The 14,686-nt window shown below is 39.8% G+C and overlaps 1 protein-coding gene across 6 annotated transcripts in view; it reads left to right on the top strand.

Moving 5' to 3' along the window:
* Positions 1-14,686, top strand: part of VEZT (vezatin, adherens junctions transmembrane protein) — a 58,154-nt gene that overhangs the window by 10,561 nt on the left and 32,907 nt on the right. For all 6 annotated transcript variants that reach the window (XM_068668570.1, XM_068668574.1, XM_068668579.1 and 3 more), the window contains exon 2: positions 8,204-8,338. In XM_068668570.1, coding sequence (XP_068524671.1) covers positions 8,204-8,338 — 135 coding nt within the window. The remainder of the gene's footprint in view (positions 1-8,203; positions 8,339-14,686) is intronic.

Here is a 14,686-nt window from a genome sequence, read left to right on the forward strand (position 1 = left end):
TCAAATTTGAGTAATAGTAACTATTCTAGTTAGTATTCAAGTTGAGTGGTTGGATGTAAAGGTAAAGATTCAAAAATACAAGGAAATGGAGTCCTTTGGATAACATGAGGCTGTTAATGAGAAGATGAAATTTCATCTTTAAATTTCCTGTTCAGACTGTCCACTGAAATGGTGTTGCTGTCCCTTTACCTAACATTCTAACCTTAAAGATTACTTTCAAGGCTAAATTACAACCTACCGGCCTTCTGATATGCCCAGAATTTCTCAAACTGAAACTGTAGTGTCTATAATATATACGAAAAACTGTCAAAACCTTTTTTAACGTTGGACTGCTGAAAAAAGGAAGGCATTAGTTTTAGGCAAGGAAAATTAGGATGCAAAAAAGCAGATCCTATTTTACCTAACCAAGATGTATATTTCTTACTATTCTCATGGCATTTGCATATGAAAACAGTTGAGCCTGACAATATTGATGCATGATGGCATGAGCTGAAACCAAGGAACTTTTCTCCTAGCTACAAGTGTGTGCACAGAAAGATGTGCATATCTGTGATTTTCAAATGGGAATGAGGGCAACTAAGAGTGAGAATTTTGGCTAAGGTTGTAATCTAGAAATGCAAAGCTATAATTCATGGGAGATCATGCATATTATGAGATTAAATTATTGTTTTTAAAGCTTTGTGAAGGTGAAAGATGCTTTGTAAGTGTTAAGTATAATGCTTCTGTCTCTTGAACTGAAACATGTAGTATGTTATGTAGCACATTTTAATGTTATCATATTGCACCTGTGTGGTTACATTATAATTTTATGATTCTTTGATAATATTGGAAGTTTTGTATGAATGTTCACATACATGAAGTCTACCCTTCAACATTTTAATATTCCTTTACTGATTTTCTAGCCATTGCTTACTTGTTACTCCCATATGTCATGGGAAAATTTTGCTATAGATGGCTGGAGAAATCTTCAGTGAGTTACACAGACCACACAGCTTGGCAAATGACAGGCTTGTCAGTACATTTAAAATCAGGGGGTATCTAGGACATTACGTGTAATAAGTATATAAATAGTTTGTGTTTTTATGTTAGCATAGGTCAATACATGCCAGCAGTGGTATTTTTAATAAAAAAAGTAGGTGTTATCCTCAAATCTTACAGGTGAGCAAGCTGTAAAGCTGTATGTACTGCACAAGAGAACTCACTCTTAATGGAAGAATTTTGTCATCAGTATCATTAAGGTTCTTAGTCATCTAATTTCAAAAGGGCCTCAACCCAGTTCTTACTTAGTTCTTTCTGTACCCACGTTTAATATGGCTTTATGGATTCAGAAAGAGGAACAATGATATTTTATTTACAGCATAAGGTATTTTAGGTATGGCATAGTTCTCGGTCACTTAAGTTTAAAAGAAAAAAAAAAAAGATGTTTTCCAATGGGGACTGTAAGTTCAGCTAGTAATCTCTTAGGAAGAATGGGGGAGAGGAAAAGTGGGACCAGAGAAAGTGTGCTAGAGGAGGGATGTCATAGCCTGAGTGCTTCCTGAGAAATTCAAAGAGGACACCACTCATCTATGTGAAGGAATATATGACAAACATTTGAGTTAAATTTTAATCAATTATCATTTCCCAACTCAGTAATCAGAAAACTGTTTTCCAGTTCCCAGGAGTATTAAAAATTTGCAAATCTAACTATACTAAACTATAATGGAGACATTTTAAAAGCCTTTGAAAAATTAATCAAAAGGATTTTATGTAAAACCTAGTAAGGTGTCTGTATTCTACCTTGATTACAAGAACAAATGAAATTATTCATCACAGCTGGGGGCTAAAGTTTCATTAACATTTGAAGAGAGAGTGCATTTTTTTTAACACTATTTCTGTATAGTAGAAATTATACTACTTAAAATTTACTGCAGGTTTTTGATAGTGCCAAAAAACAGTAAGAATTAGGCATCCTTACATCTGTGCAATATTTTATTTACTAAGTACAGCATTCAGGATTTTAGCTAATTCTGGGTTTAGTGGACAGAATCTCTCTGGCTACCTCCCCATCTCTTTGTCTGCCTTCCTTCATCCATTCCTTTGGGAAATGGAACCAATCTAAACAGCATTAGACTGGTTTTCTTGATCAGCTTTTAAAAAAATGATCTCATCTCCGATCATTCCTTTCTGTGCCCTGCACATTTGAAGTGACCTCACACAGTCAGAATAAATTTTCTTCTTCTCCTTGAATGCCAATGTGAGAAACAATCCTCAGCAGGCAACTGGCTCCTGGACAAGCCCCCAGTTTGGGAGAATCACTCTGTAGCCCATTACACAGGCTCAGGCGAGGATCTCGGTGAAGTAGCATTTTTATTCATGATTGCAATGGCAGTGGTCCTGCAGGCAGGAGCGCACAGCAATAGTATGTCATAACCTTATATTCCCTCTTACCCAACACATGATTCCTCCCCTGTTTACTCACTGGCTGAGTACTACAGGTTCACAAACTACTCAACACTTACTACTATACTATGTAAGTACAATTTTATTTGACCAACCATTATTTTCTCCTTTTTTTTTTTTTCTTTCATGATTAGAGTGCCCTTGATTTTTTTTGTTGTTGTTGTTTTTTGTTTTTACTGATTGTTGCACTGCTTGTCTTGTTTTTCTTAGCCATCCCCGTTATTTAGGGACAGTGGGACCTTCCCCTGCCCCCTTATCTGCCTAACATACTCCCCAATGTTATGCCTGCACAATCACTTTTGAATGTGCAAAGTTAGTGGAATTTTCCACTGCAAAAACACAACTTTAATTCTCACACCAGCAGATTGCTTTTCATGCTGAATATTTGCTCTGTGAGGGATCATTAGCAAAGACCTAGTTTACATTTCCCTTGAGTTGATTGGTGCTTGCTTGAATCCCTTGTAATGACAAGCCACCAGCTACCTGAGCTTTTTGCAGTGACCCAGAAGGGGAAATAATTTTACCTTATTTTTACAACAGACAGCTGTTACTATCACCTGTGTCTCTAACATTATTTGGGTACCCGGATGGTTTCTCTCTAGCCTTCTGTGTCTCCGTAGTGGAGAGCAGAATACAGAAGCCCCCAAAGCAAGAAGGTGTATCCTAAGGTAGTAGTGGAAAAACACCTTGGTATATTTGAGTTAATTTGACAGCTGCCTGTATTTAGGTGAGTAGCAATAAAGAAACGAATATTCAGATGTCTTGCTTGTGACAAGTATGATCAAGATGATTGGTTATGCTTGTAACAAGTATGAGTAACAAGATAATTGTCATAACTGGAGACAGAAAAAGGCAGGATTTCCAGGTTATTAAGGTGAAAGAGCCATTAAAACATTTTGTTTGTTTGTTTTCAGGTTAAAACAAATTGTTTTTGAACTTCCCAACTGTATTGTGTTTATGTGGCAAGGGTTTGGTAGCAGGGGATGTGCAAGGGTGGCTTCTGTGATAAGAGTCCAAAAGCTGCCCCATGTCAGATCAGAGAGCAGTTTTAAAGAGCTGATGCCTGTGGGAAGCTCCCCAAGGATCAGTCAGGGAAGGATGGCATCCCATGGGAGGGTCCCCACATGGAGCAGGGGCAGAGAGTGACCGTGAAGGGTTAGGGACTGACTGCAGCCACCGTTCCTCTGCACTGCTCAGGGGGAGGAGGTAGAAGAGGGTAGATGGGGAGAAAGTGTTTTCAGTTCGCTTTTAGTTTCTCACTGTTCTCGTGTGCTAGTAATAGGCAGTAAATTATTTTAATCTCCCTATGCTGAGTCTGCCCATGACGTTAGTTGCTGAGTGATCTTCCTGTCCTTATCTCAACCCTTGAGCCCTTTCCATCGTATTTTCTTCCTCGTTTGCTTTGAGGAGAGGGAATGAGAGAATGGTTGAGGTGGAGTTCCCCTGCACAGCAGGGTTGAAGCACCACACTACACCATCACAGAGGAAGCTGCTCAGGCCACGCAGTGGTGAAGTTGGTGTTCTGGTCTCATCTCTACTAGCTGTAACAAGGAAATACTTATGCCTGTGTGACTGAGCTGGGGGAGGCAAAGGTCTCCAGCCCCTGGACAGATAAAAGGCGGTAGCTGTGTCCTGCCGTTAGGATCTGAAGATGTTCTACCCCTTGGACAAGTCTGCCAGGAGCCTGGAGGCAATTTCCTTGGAGTCTTGACTGGAACGAGCATCAAAACTTTGATTTTGAATAAAATATTCTGTGTTCATCCGCTGTTTTCATAGAATTGTATAGGTTGGAAAAGACCTTTAAGATCATCAAATCCAACCATCAACCTGACCTACCAAGTCTCATCACTAAACCCTGTCCCTCAGTGCCATGTCCATGCGTCTCTTAAATACCTCCAGGGATGACAAGCCCAACACCTCCCTGGACAGCCCATTCCAATGTTTGACCACCCTTTCTGTGAAGAAATTCTTCCTCATGTCCAATCTAAACCTCCTCTGGTGCAATTCTGTCAGTTGTCACATGAGAAAAGAGGCTGACACCCTCCTTACTGCAACCTCCTTTCAGGTAGTTGTAGGTGATGAGGTTTCCCTTCAGCCTCCTCCAGACTAAACACTCTCAGTTCCCCCAGTTGCTCCTCATAACTCTAGGTTTCTAGTCCCTTACCAGCTTTGCTACTCTGCACACATTCCAGGAACTCAATATCCTTCTTGTAGTGAGGGGCCCAAAGCCAAACACGATATTTGAGGTGCAGTCTCACCAGTGCCGCATACGAGAGGACAACCACTTCCCTAGTGCTGCTGGCCACACTGCTGCTGGTGCAGGTCAGGATGCCGTTGGCCTTCTGGGCCACCTGGGCACACTGCTCACGTTCAGCCAGCTGTTGACCCACACCTCCTGGTGCTTTTCTGTGAGGCAGCTTGCCAGCCACTATTCCCCAAGCCTGTATTGTGGCATGGGAGTTTTATGACCCAGGCACAGCCCCTGCACTTGGCCTTGTTGAATGTCATGGGATTGGCCTTGGCCCATCGATCCGGCCTATCCAGATCCCTCTGCAAAGCTTTCCTGCCCTCAGCCAGATCAACAGTGCCACCCAGCTTGGTATCGTCTGCAAGCTTACTGAGGGTGCACTCAATTCCCCCATACTGTTTGATAAAGATGTTAAACAGAACTGGTCCTAAGCCTGAGCCTGGGGGAAGCCTGGCGGAGTTCCACGGGTGGCTGGTTGCTAATGGGGTTGAACTCTATCCACTGTGAGTCTGAGCCCAGCCATCCAGACAGTGAACTGCAGCAGTTTCTTTGGGAGAATAGTCTGGGAGGTGGTGTCAAACACTAACATCAAGGCAGACAACATCCACGGCCTTTCCTTCATTACTCAGTGGGTCATCTTGTCATAGAAGGAGATTGGATTAATCAGACATGACCAGACATTAATCAGATCAGACCTTAAAACCGTGCTGGCTGCTTCTGATCTCTCAGTTGTCCTGCACGTGCTGTGTGATGCTGTTACCAAGGTCAGGCTGACAGGCCTGTAATTCCCCAGAGTTTTGTCTACATACCTTTGTCTAAAATGGGAAAATTCTGTCTGTTTCTGTCTGAAACCTCTGTGCTACTTCAAGAACCATTTGTGTGTGCAGGTTTGAATAGTTTGGGTATGCTGGCAGTATGCAGCCTGCTGCTGTATGGAGACCATTTTAAGTCGTGGTTATGCATGTCCATTCAATTTCGGGTCATTCAAAATAACTTTGTCCTGAAGTTATTGAGGTAATGTAACAATCATTGAATCATTAAGGTTGGAAAAGACCTCCAAGATCATCTGGTCCAACTGTCCCCCTACCATCCATATAATCCACTAAACCATGTCCCTAAGCACCACGTCCAACCTTTCCTTAAACACCCCCGGGGACGGTGACTCCACCACCTCCCTGGGCAACCCGTCCCAATGCCTGACTGCTCTTTCTGAGAAGAAATGTCTCTAAATTTCCAACCTAAACATCCCCTGTCACAACTTCAGGCCATTCCCTCTAGTCCTATCACTAGTTACCTGTGAGAAGAGGCCGACCCCCGGCTCCCCACACCTTCCTTTCAGGTAGTTGTAGAGAGCAATGAGGTCTCCCCTGAGCCTTCTCTTCCCCAGACTAAACAATCTCAGTTCCCGCAGCTGCTCCCCACAGGACTTGTGTTCCAGGCACTTCACCATCTTTGTAGCCCTGCTCTGGACACACTCCAGGGCCTCGATGTCCTTCTTGTAGTGAGGGGCCCAAAGCTGAGCACAGCACTCAAGGTGCGGCCTCACCAGAGCAGAGTACAGGGGGACGATCACCTCCCTGCTCCTGCTGGCTACACGGTTCCTGATACAAACCATTATGCCTCTGGTGTAAATAAAAGAAGTGTTCTAGCCTATTATGTTTCCTTTCTCTTTTCTATTTAGTAATTCTGGTAAAGAGACACATTCTACTTAGGGAGAAACATAGCGTCCCTACAGCCAGTCCAGAGCAGCGCATTATTCAATTAGGGTGCGTTGTTTAATGATACATTTGAAAAAGTATTTGACCATTGGGGAAGGACACTTGGGAAAAAGATAGGATTGTGGTGTCACACTGGAAAATTCACCCAAGGAAATGAGTCATTAATGTAGCGCAGTGCTTTGCACAATCCCTGTCACTGTGGGTGAGGGGACTGTCTGGACCTGCAGCGCTGTGAGTTGGCATTGTTTGAGTTTCAGGTAATGAGTGGCCTCTGAATCTGTTCTGAGTTAGTTACCCATGGGGAGCATGCAAAAGTGCCATTTGCACGCTTTAGATAGGCAAGAGCGATCCAAAGAACACATTGTTGATAGAATTAAAAAAAAAGTAATAATAACCTTAACAGTAACAAATTCATTTGTTAAGCTTGAATCAATGATTGCTTCAAAGTCTTACTGTATGGCAAGCAGACACTTGAGACGTGGCTATGCTGGTACATGGTCATGGTAGATGCCTTTTTCACAACTCACATCAGCGAGTTAATGTTAGCTAATGTAATGATTTGTAGTTGATATACTACTGGTCAGTGTTTCTGCAAACCTCCACAATTGTGTGCTCATTTTTATAAAGCTTTTCCTTTTTTAACTTACAATATTTTTGTTGTCTCACTAAAAAATTATAATAATTAAAATATTTATGTTCTTCCTATGCAGTTCTCTGGTGTTTGCATACTAGTGTGGGAGTGTTGATAATGTTTTTTCAGAATTACAAAGTAATAGAAAAGAAAAGAAGTCCTTTTACATCTCCTGGGTAGAACTAGATTTAGCATAAATATCCTTTCTGCCAATTCTGTCACAGATATTGCTGTATATATGGATGTCAGCAAATAATGGCTAAGGAAATCTAGAAATCTGATAATGATGGAAAGAAAATTCAAAAGCCTAAAAATGTGAAAATTCATGTTATGGTAATGAGAATCTCTTACTTTCTCTAAGAAGTTTCATTAAGGACTCTTTCTGAATTAGTAGCTTTGCCAGCAACTTTAAAAAGTTGGTTTTAATTTAGTTCATATTTAGTTTAATTTTTAATTAATGTATTTATTTATTTTGATAACTGTGAGAGTTGGCTATGAAAAGTGCTAATGTTGACTTCAAATAGAGCAGAAGCCATTCTCTGGTTTACTTTCTTGTTTCTGTAAAGCACTCCATAGGTCCCTCATCAGGTTATATTGAGGCTTCATTTATTGGAGTTTTAAAAGTGCTCTAGTTGTAAAGTTTGTTTCTCTAGAAGCTGTACAAAGTATTAAATTTTTATAAACTTTAGGAAACTAGTGTCATCAAGTGTTTTGGAGTCACACAAAAATATTTTAAAATATATACTAAAAATATATACTAAAAATATTGCCAAATACTTGGTTTATTTATTGCTTACATGTAAGTTATAAGCTAAAAACAAGTCAGGTAACGTGGAAAATACATTACTGTAGGAAAAGCTGGTTAGTTGCATACTTATTTCTCATCACAGTATCATATATTGACTCTCTTGCAACTCTTTTATTATGGTTAAGATAAAACGTGAAAGATATTTAAAGCAAGAATTTGTCTTCTTTGCTGTTACTGTGATACTATGTTCTTTTTTTCCTGTTGCATACCACATTGCTGATCGCGTGGTTTGACAGTGCTTCGGCATCCTGTAGTCACGTTCTTTGGTAAATAGGGAATGTTGTTTACCCTTGTTTTTTGTTTTTGAGTTTATGTTTGTTTGTTTCAATTTTTTCTTTTTTTTGACTTTCTTTCAGAATTCACCACTCTACCAGTATCTGCAGGATTTGGGACACACAGATTTTGAAGTATGTTCCTCTGTGTCGCAGAAGGCAAAGCAATGTGCAGTAGAGGAAGGCCAGAAAGAGCGGACTGTGCATGTTGTCCAGAAAGTGAGTGCTCTCCTGTTCCGTAGTATTTGTCTTCTCAAAAGAGAACTGCATTGCTTTGTCAGTAGGCAAAATTGGATGGGGTAAAGGTGAAACTTTTACAATAATAATAATAACAACAATAATAACAACAATAATAATAATAACGGGATAAAGGTGAAACTTTTACTGTAATAATAACCATTATTATTGTTAATAATGATGATGATAATAATAATTTAACAATAACAGTGCTGTCATGTGTTGTCTACAAATACGTTTGGAAATTTATGGTCTTCCAGTATAGTTTGAAGTGTTTCTTTGCTTCTGTGAGAGCTGAGGAAACAACATTTTGATAATGATTTTTTTAAGATTTGTATGTAATTGTATTTACTGGATACTGTTACTGTAAGCTTATCATTACATTCTGTGAACAAAACCTGTAATCTTCTGAAACAAAATATTTATAGAGTTGTCAGCCCACCTCAGGCATTCACTTCCCAAATATCACTTATTATGTGACAAAAAATTAAGGAAGATGATTTCTGGGAAGTATAAATACAAAAACCAGTCTGAACAAGGTAGTAGAATTGTAGTTATAGCAATTTTGTATCAGTAACAGCTGACAAGGCTCAGCTAATTCATTAGCTCAGACTTCTTATTTCTCTGTTATTTTAAGTAAAGGCTTGTCGATTCTTACAATATTTTTTTGTATTAAAAGTGTGCTTGAGATTTAAGAGCCAGGTGGCTACTAAAATATTACTGTAGTCTACACACAGATAGCGTATAGGCTGCGTGACTCAGCTGAGGAACTGCAGTGTGGGTGAGGGAATTCCTCTTCTGAGGCACCTGATGTAGGAATTTCTTTGCTGGTTCTAAAAGGGGAAGTTTTAGAAAATGCAGTAGTCAGTGTGTCTTCTCCTTATCACCTAGATGGAGCATGCTAAGAGCAGTTATTTTCTGCCTACCTCTTTTTTTTTTCCACAGTGTAGAATTAATTTCTCAGTGGACGTGCTCTAGTTAGATGCTAAGCCAGGAGGAAAAAAAGAGGCTCTGTGCAGACTTCTCTGTCCTGGCCACTGGAGGCTGGGGCAGTGGAGGTGTGTTGAGCAGTACTTCTTGGGTAAGAGCCCAAAACAAGCATTTGTAGGCTGATTTGGTGATGTCTTTGAAGAATTAGCATTTCTTTCTCCCCTCACCCCACCATTTACTGTAGCTTCACTGTACCATTGCTGCATCTTAGGCTATCTGATTCTCACCTGCTGTGGCTTTTAGCCTTCTTCAGAGCAGTTTTCTTGATGTTCCTTCCTGCTTTATACCTCTTTAGCCACCTTTAGATCAGAGGTTCACAACCTTTTCCCTCTCATTTATAACCTCTGTTGCTTCCCTGCTCCACAATGTTCCACCCTTCCTCTTAGCAGGCAGTGAATTGGGGAGCATCCTGTGTTTCTCAAACACAGGCAGTGTGATAGGAGTGGCCCTGAGATCTCCAGAAGGTCTCCCTTTTCCTGAAGGTTGTGGTGCGTGGGGGATTGTGTGGAAAATGAGGTGAGCTGACACTTTTCTTAGGATCTTGTTTCAAATAGTTCTCAAGATGCTTCAAGGAATTAGCCAAATAATATTCACAATTTGTTAGGATTTATTTTAACAACAACAAATCAGTTTTGAACATGTCCTCCTTGCTCCACCTTTGTTTTAGGTCAGATGCATTTTTCTATCATGGGTTTTTTAATCTGTTCTGCTCTGTGTGGGGTGTTAGGTAGGGTAGGATTCAGAAGTGTGTGAGTTGATGTGGATAATGTTTTTTTTTCCTGATCTGGGGAAAGAATGTGTAGTTATCAAACTGTTTATAAAGTATGGTATACTTGCAAGGACTGACATATACAGTCTTAGAAGTAGAAATTTAGAAGCTGCAGTGTGACGCTTATTCATCTAGCAGTATTCTGAGAAGTGTTGGTGTATCCTATTTTCATATAACAATATCCATTTTACTACTATCTGCATAGACTATATAACCTTCCTCACATACTCATTATTCTGAAAGGGCAGGGTAGTAAAACAGGAAACATTTTATTTTGGTCTTCACTCCTGTTGGAGCCTTTTTTCATGGATAGATTGATCATGGTTTGTGTTTACCCGGTGGGCCAGGTGCACTACATACTTTGCTTCACATCCTTGAAACCCAATTTCTAAGACTACTAGTCCTGAGGAAGTGTACCATGTCTCCCTTCTTTCGTGCCCCATCATCTGATGAAGGATGGCCAAGTAGATGAGGTACGGGGTGCACAATCCGTTGAGCAGACCTGTGAGTACCACTAAGTGTCTAGCCCGTGAACTGGAGCTGGGAAGGGGATGCAGCGTCTCCCACTTCACTGAATGGTTTCACTAATGTAAGATTTTATTTTTTTTAATGTAATGGATAAATTGACTTCTAATTACTATTGATGTGGATATCTAGTACATTAGTAACAATGGTTGCTTCTATCAGTGTTCATGAAGCAAGGCTTAATCTAATTCAGGCTTAAACTCAAAATTTGATTTAAACTAGCTTGAAAAAAATTCCTGGAAATTATATGCCCACTACCTTTACTTTTCAGAATTGTCAGCTGGCAGTCACGACAAACATCAAGAAAACAACTGAAAGTATATTTTGCCTTTAGAGCTATTGGCAGTTTTTTGGGACATTTACATTGAACATACCTATTCTGGCTTAGTCCAGGAAGGCTTTAATTAAACAGATGTTATTTGAAAATCAGGGTGACATATTTCATTGATGGATTATTTGTTTGTTACTATGATGTAATGCCTGGAGTACCATTTGTTAGCTGCATTACTTTATTTTGACTGTTCACTTTTGTAGAAATCTGTAAAGCGGTATGATGCTGTGTTCATGTATATAATTTCTTCTGAATTTAATACAAAAGTGCTGTGGGGATAAGAACCCTAGAAGCATGAAGATGCACTGCTTTTAAAAGTCATGTGTTCTGTTTTTCCCCTTCCGTTCCTCTCAAGCATCTTACTGTTAATTTTATTGCTTTGGGAGGAAGCCCTCTGGTATTGCGTCACCAGAGGGTGTGTGAAAATGGGCTGCACGTCTTACAAACGCCAGCATGACATTCACACTGTCTCATCTCAGTCTAGACAAGGATATGGGGTGGGAAAAAGGAAGAAACCTGTGTGTAATTTGTAATGAGAAAATGCTATTGGTTCTTCCTGCTGTTGATCAAGTAGTAGTTTGGGAACAGTAACACTTTTGTAACCTAATGTCAGAAAGTCTGGTTTTGTCCTTTGATTTCTGTTCGCGTGTCATTTTGGTAAGGTATCTCAAAAGGAAAGAGAATGGGGGAGAGACAGCTGGCCACATGTTTAAAGAAGTAGACTGGATTAAGGAGGATCTGAGAATTTGTTAAAACTTCTGTAAGAGGTATAGGCAAATCTTTGAAATTCCCATGCAATCATTTCCTCATTTTCACATTGGACTATTATCACTTCCCTTCTCTCACCCTTTGCTGAAATTATAAAATGTCTGGGAAACAAATGGTTTCCAAGTTCTGAATATGTACCTACCCGAAGTCCTAATGTAAAACGATCTTAGCTGAGGCTTAGTGTAATGCAAATAACATAATCACAGGGAGTAGATGATGATCCATGTTGAGTGATGGCTGGTATGTATGTATCGTTTTCCTTCTGTTTTGAAAAGTAAGTTTACAAATGCCTCAAACATTTCATTAATTTAAAAGATATTTTAATGTTTACGCACCTGCTCTGGACTACATTTTACAAAGAGAGTTTTGGCTTTCTTAGGTTATCATGGTCCATCTATCACTCTAAGTTTTCTACTGGATCCAAAACAACTTGGCTTCTAAAATGATACTCACTTTTTTCAAAAAGGTGGTTGCTTAGCTCTTTAAGGGAACATCCGATTCTGCTTTATTTTTCCAATTTCATCCCATTCTAGTAGATATAGGATTTGTTCTGGCTAGAAAAGGAGACAAATATGTTTCTGAAGAGAAAAGTAAAATACTATTTTTTTCTAGGCTGTCAACTGGCTTATGGTGGAAGACTCACTTTAGGAAAGCTGCAGTATAGCTTTGTCTTCGAGTTGCAGTTGTTTACTCCTCTTACATTCAGTCAAGTAGGAACCCCGTGCAGATACAATCTTGTGACGTATTTTGGCAAGGCAAAGATCTCGTTTGGGATCTTCATGGACTGGAAAAACAAATCTGGAAGATAAAGAGGTTCCTCAGAACTGCTACAAACATTGCTGCTGTGTTTTGCTCTCCTGCCAAGCAGAGCGTGTTGTTCAGGCTTAATGAACGATAAAGGCATCAGCTGAACCTGAAGCACATCTTAATTAGTTTTTTGGTTGGTTGGTTGTTTTTGTTTTGTTTTCTTAATGAGAGCATGGTCTTAATGAACATTGAGCAGAAAAGCTGAAGAGAGGTGCTTCAAGAGTGTGTGCTGAGGGCTGAGGGAGTATAGAGATGTGATTTAGCATGGTAATTATAGGCTCGGTGCTCCTAGCTGTACTGATCTCTGGACAGAGTTACAGCTAACGTTCTCATCTCACGAGGACTTGATACTCAAGGGTACTGTTTGAAAGAGCTCCTAGACCTGTTTTCTGGAATTAAATCCAGAATTATTTGTGTAATTCTGCTTGATCTTCAAGGAGTGGATTTCTTTGCATTTATATTTTTCCTTTCTCACTCATTTTCCTAGGCTGCTGTGCATATCTGAGTGTCTAACTTGATTTTACTGTCACACCTCATCCCAGCTCAGATGTGATAATAATTCATCACTAGAACAAGACTGGTGCTGGAGGCAGGTACTTAGGATTGTGCTGAGGCTATCCTCAGTAATACTTTGTACTGTCATCTTTCTGAAGTGCACAGAACTGAAAGGTGCCAACGTGACTGATGGTATTTCAGATACCTGCTAATTTGCCATTTCGAGTTCAACCTGTGCAGAAGAGAAACATTCTTAAGAATTTTATTTTAGGTTCAAATGAATGTACCTAAAATGTTTGTGTCCTGTGCTATTTTCTATTAATGTTAGGCATTATATATCTTTATTATTAAGCTTAATTCTGTTAATTAATAATTATTATAATTATAATTAAATATAATAATTATAGTTATTTAGTAAGCTTATTAAGAGGATTCATTTGACTGACTTGTGTTCTAAAGCTGTAAAAGTGATACTCCAGAAGCAGTGACAACATGACTCGACTTGTATGTTGATGAAAGTTGTTTTACTTGTCAGTAACACTCCCAATGGGAGTGCAGGCTGTGAGACACTACTCCAAGGATCTGAATAATTGAATGTGTTACTGCACTCTACTGGGTCACAGCCCAAGACAGTGGGATGTCTTGTTTTGTGTTTTCAAGCACTGACATGCCTGGTGAGCATTTATGCAAGCTCATACTTTTTATTTTTAAACGAAAACATAACAAATCGACCAAACAATTACTTACATAGCACATTAGTCTGCCTTTTTTCAATGCTTTCATAATCAGGCTTAGTCAGCTGGTAGCATTTTAAAGCTGTCTTTGATACAGATTTAAATTCTTATGCTAAAAACTAAAGAACTTGAGAAGGCTAAGCAGCTGCAAATGATAGGCTCCAAGAGGCATCACTGTAAACAGTAAATGATCAACTTCTTTTACAGTTCACTGTACTGAGACAAATACTTTGTCTGAAACTCAAATGTAGGGCAAGGACTTCTGTTGATTCCACAAATTGTAGTCAGATAATTTTGTTTTGCACCACTTTACAAGAAACGCTTCCTTGGAAGATAATCTACTGCTGCAGTTTGTGACCCTTCTCCTCTTCAGACGTCAGTGTCCTTGAGCAACTTCAGAATCTTTGCCCATACAGCAGGGGTGAATCTTGCTTTTACCAGCATTACTGATAGTAATGATAGAAAATAGTGTAGAAACAGGCCCTCTTATTGTTTGATAGCTTGTCCAATATAGCACATGAAAGCATATTCTCTAACGTGCTTCACAACCTCATCTGTATTACCCTGTAGGCTGAAACATGCGTATTGCTGGGACAGCCCCTCTTAACAAGCCACGGTGATACCTGTGTACTGGGAAGAAGTATTGTTACGGGGCCCATGTTATCAGTTTGCATAGGTCTGTAACTCTGATTGTCTACAGGAAGATGAAGCACATGCAAAGAAAAACTTGAGTTGGGGTACCTAATGCTCTGTGAAGCATAAAGGCTTTACAAGGACAATTTCTGGTGTTGTTCAAAGCCCTTCTACCCTGACTGTGCATCAAGCCTCTGCCGTGCAGCCTCTCAAAGGGCTGTGACACTGATGGGTCTGGCTGTCCTGCCTCCACTCGCTGGTCCGACTAATCACAGGGC

Source organism: Anas acuta, chromosome 1, assembly GCF_963932015.1.
Source record: "Anas acuta chromosome 1, bAnaAcu1.1, whole genome shotgun sequence".
NCBI classification, from domain to species: domain Eukaryota; kingdom Metazoa; phylum Chordata; class Aves; order Anseriformes; family Anatidae; genus Anas; species Anas acuta.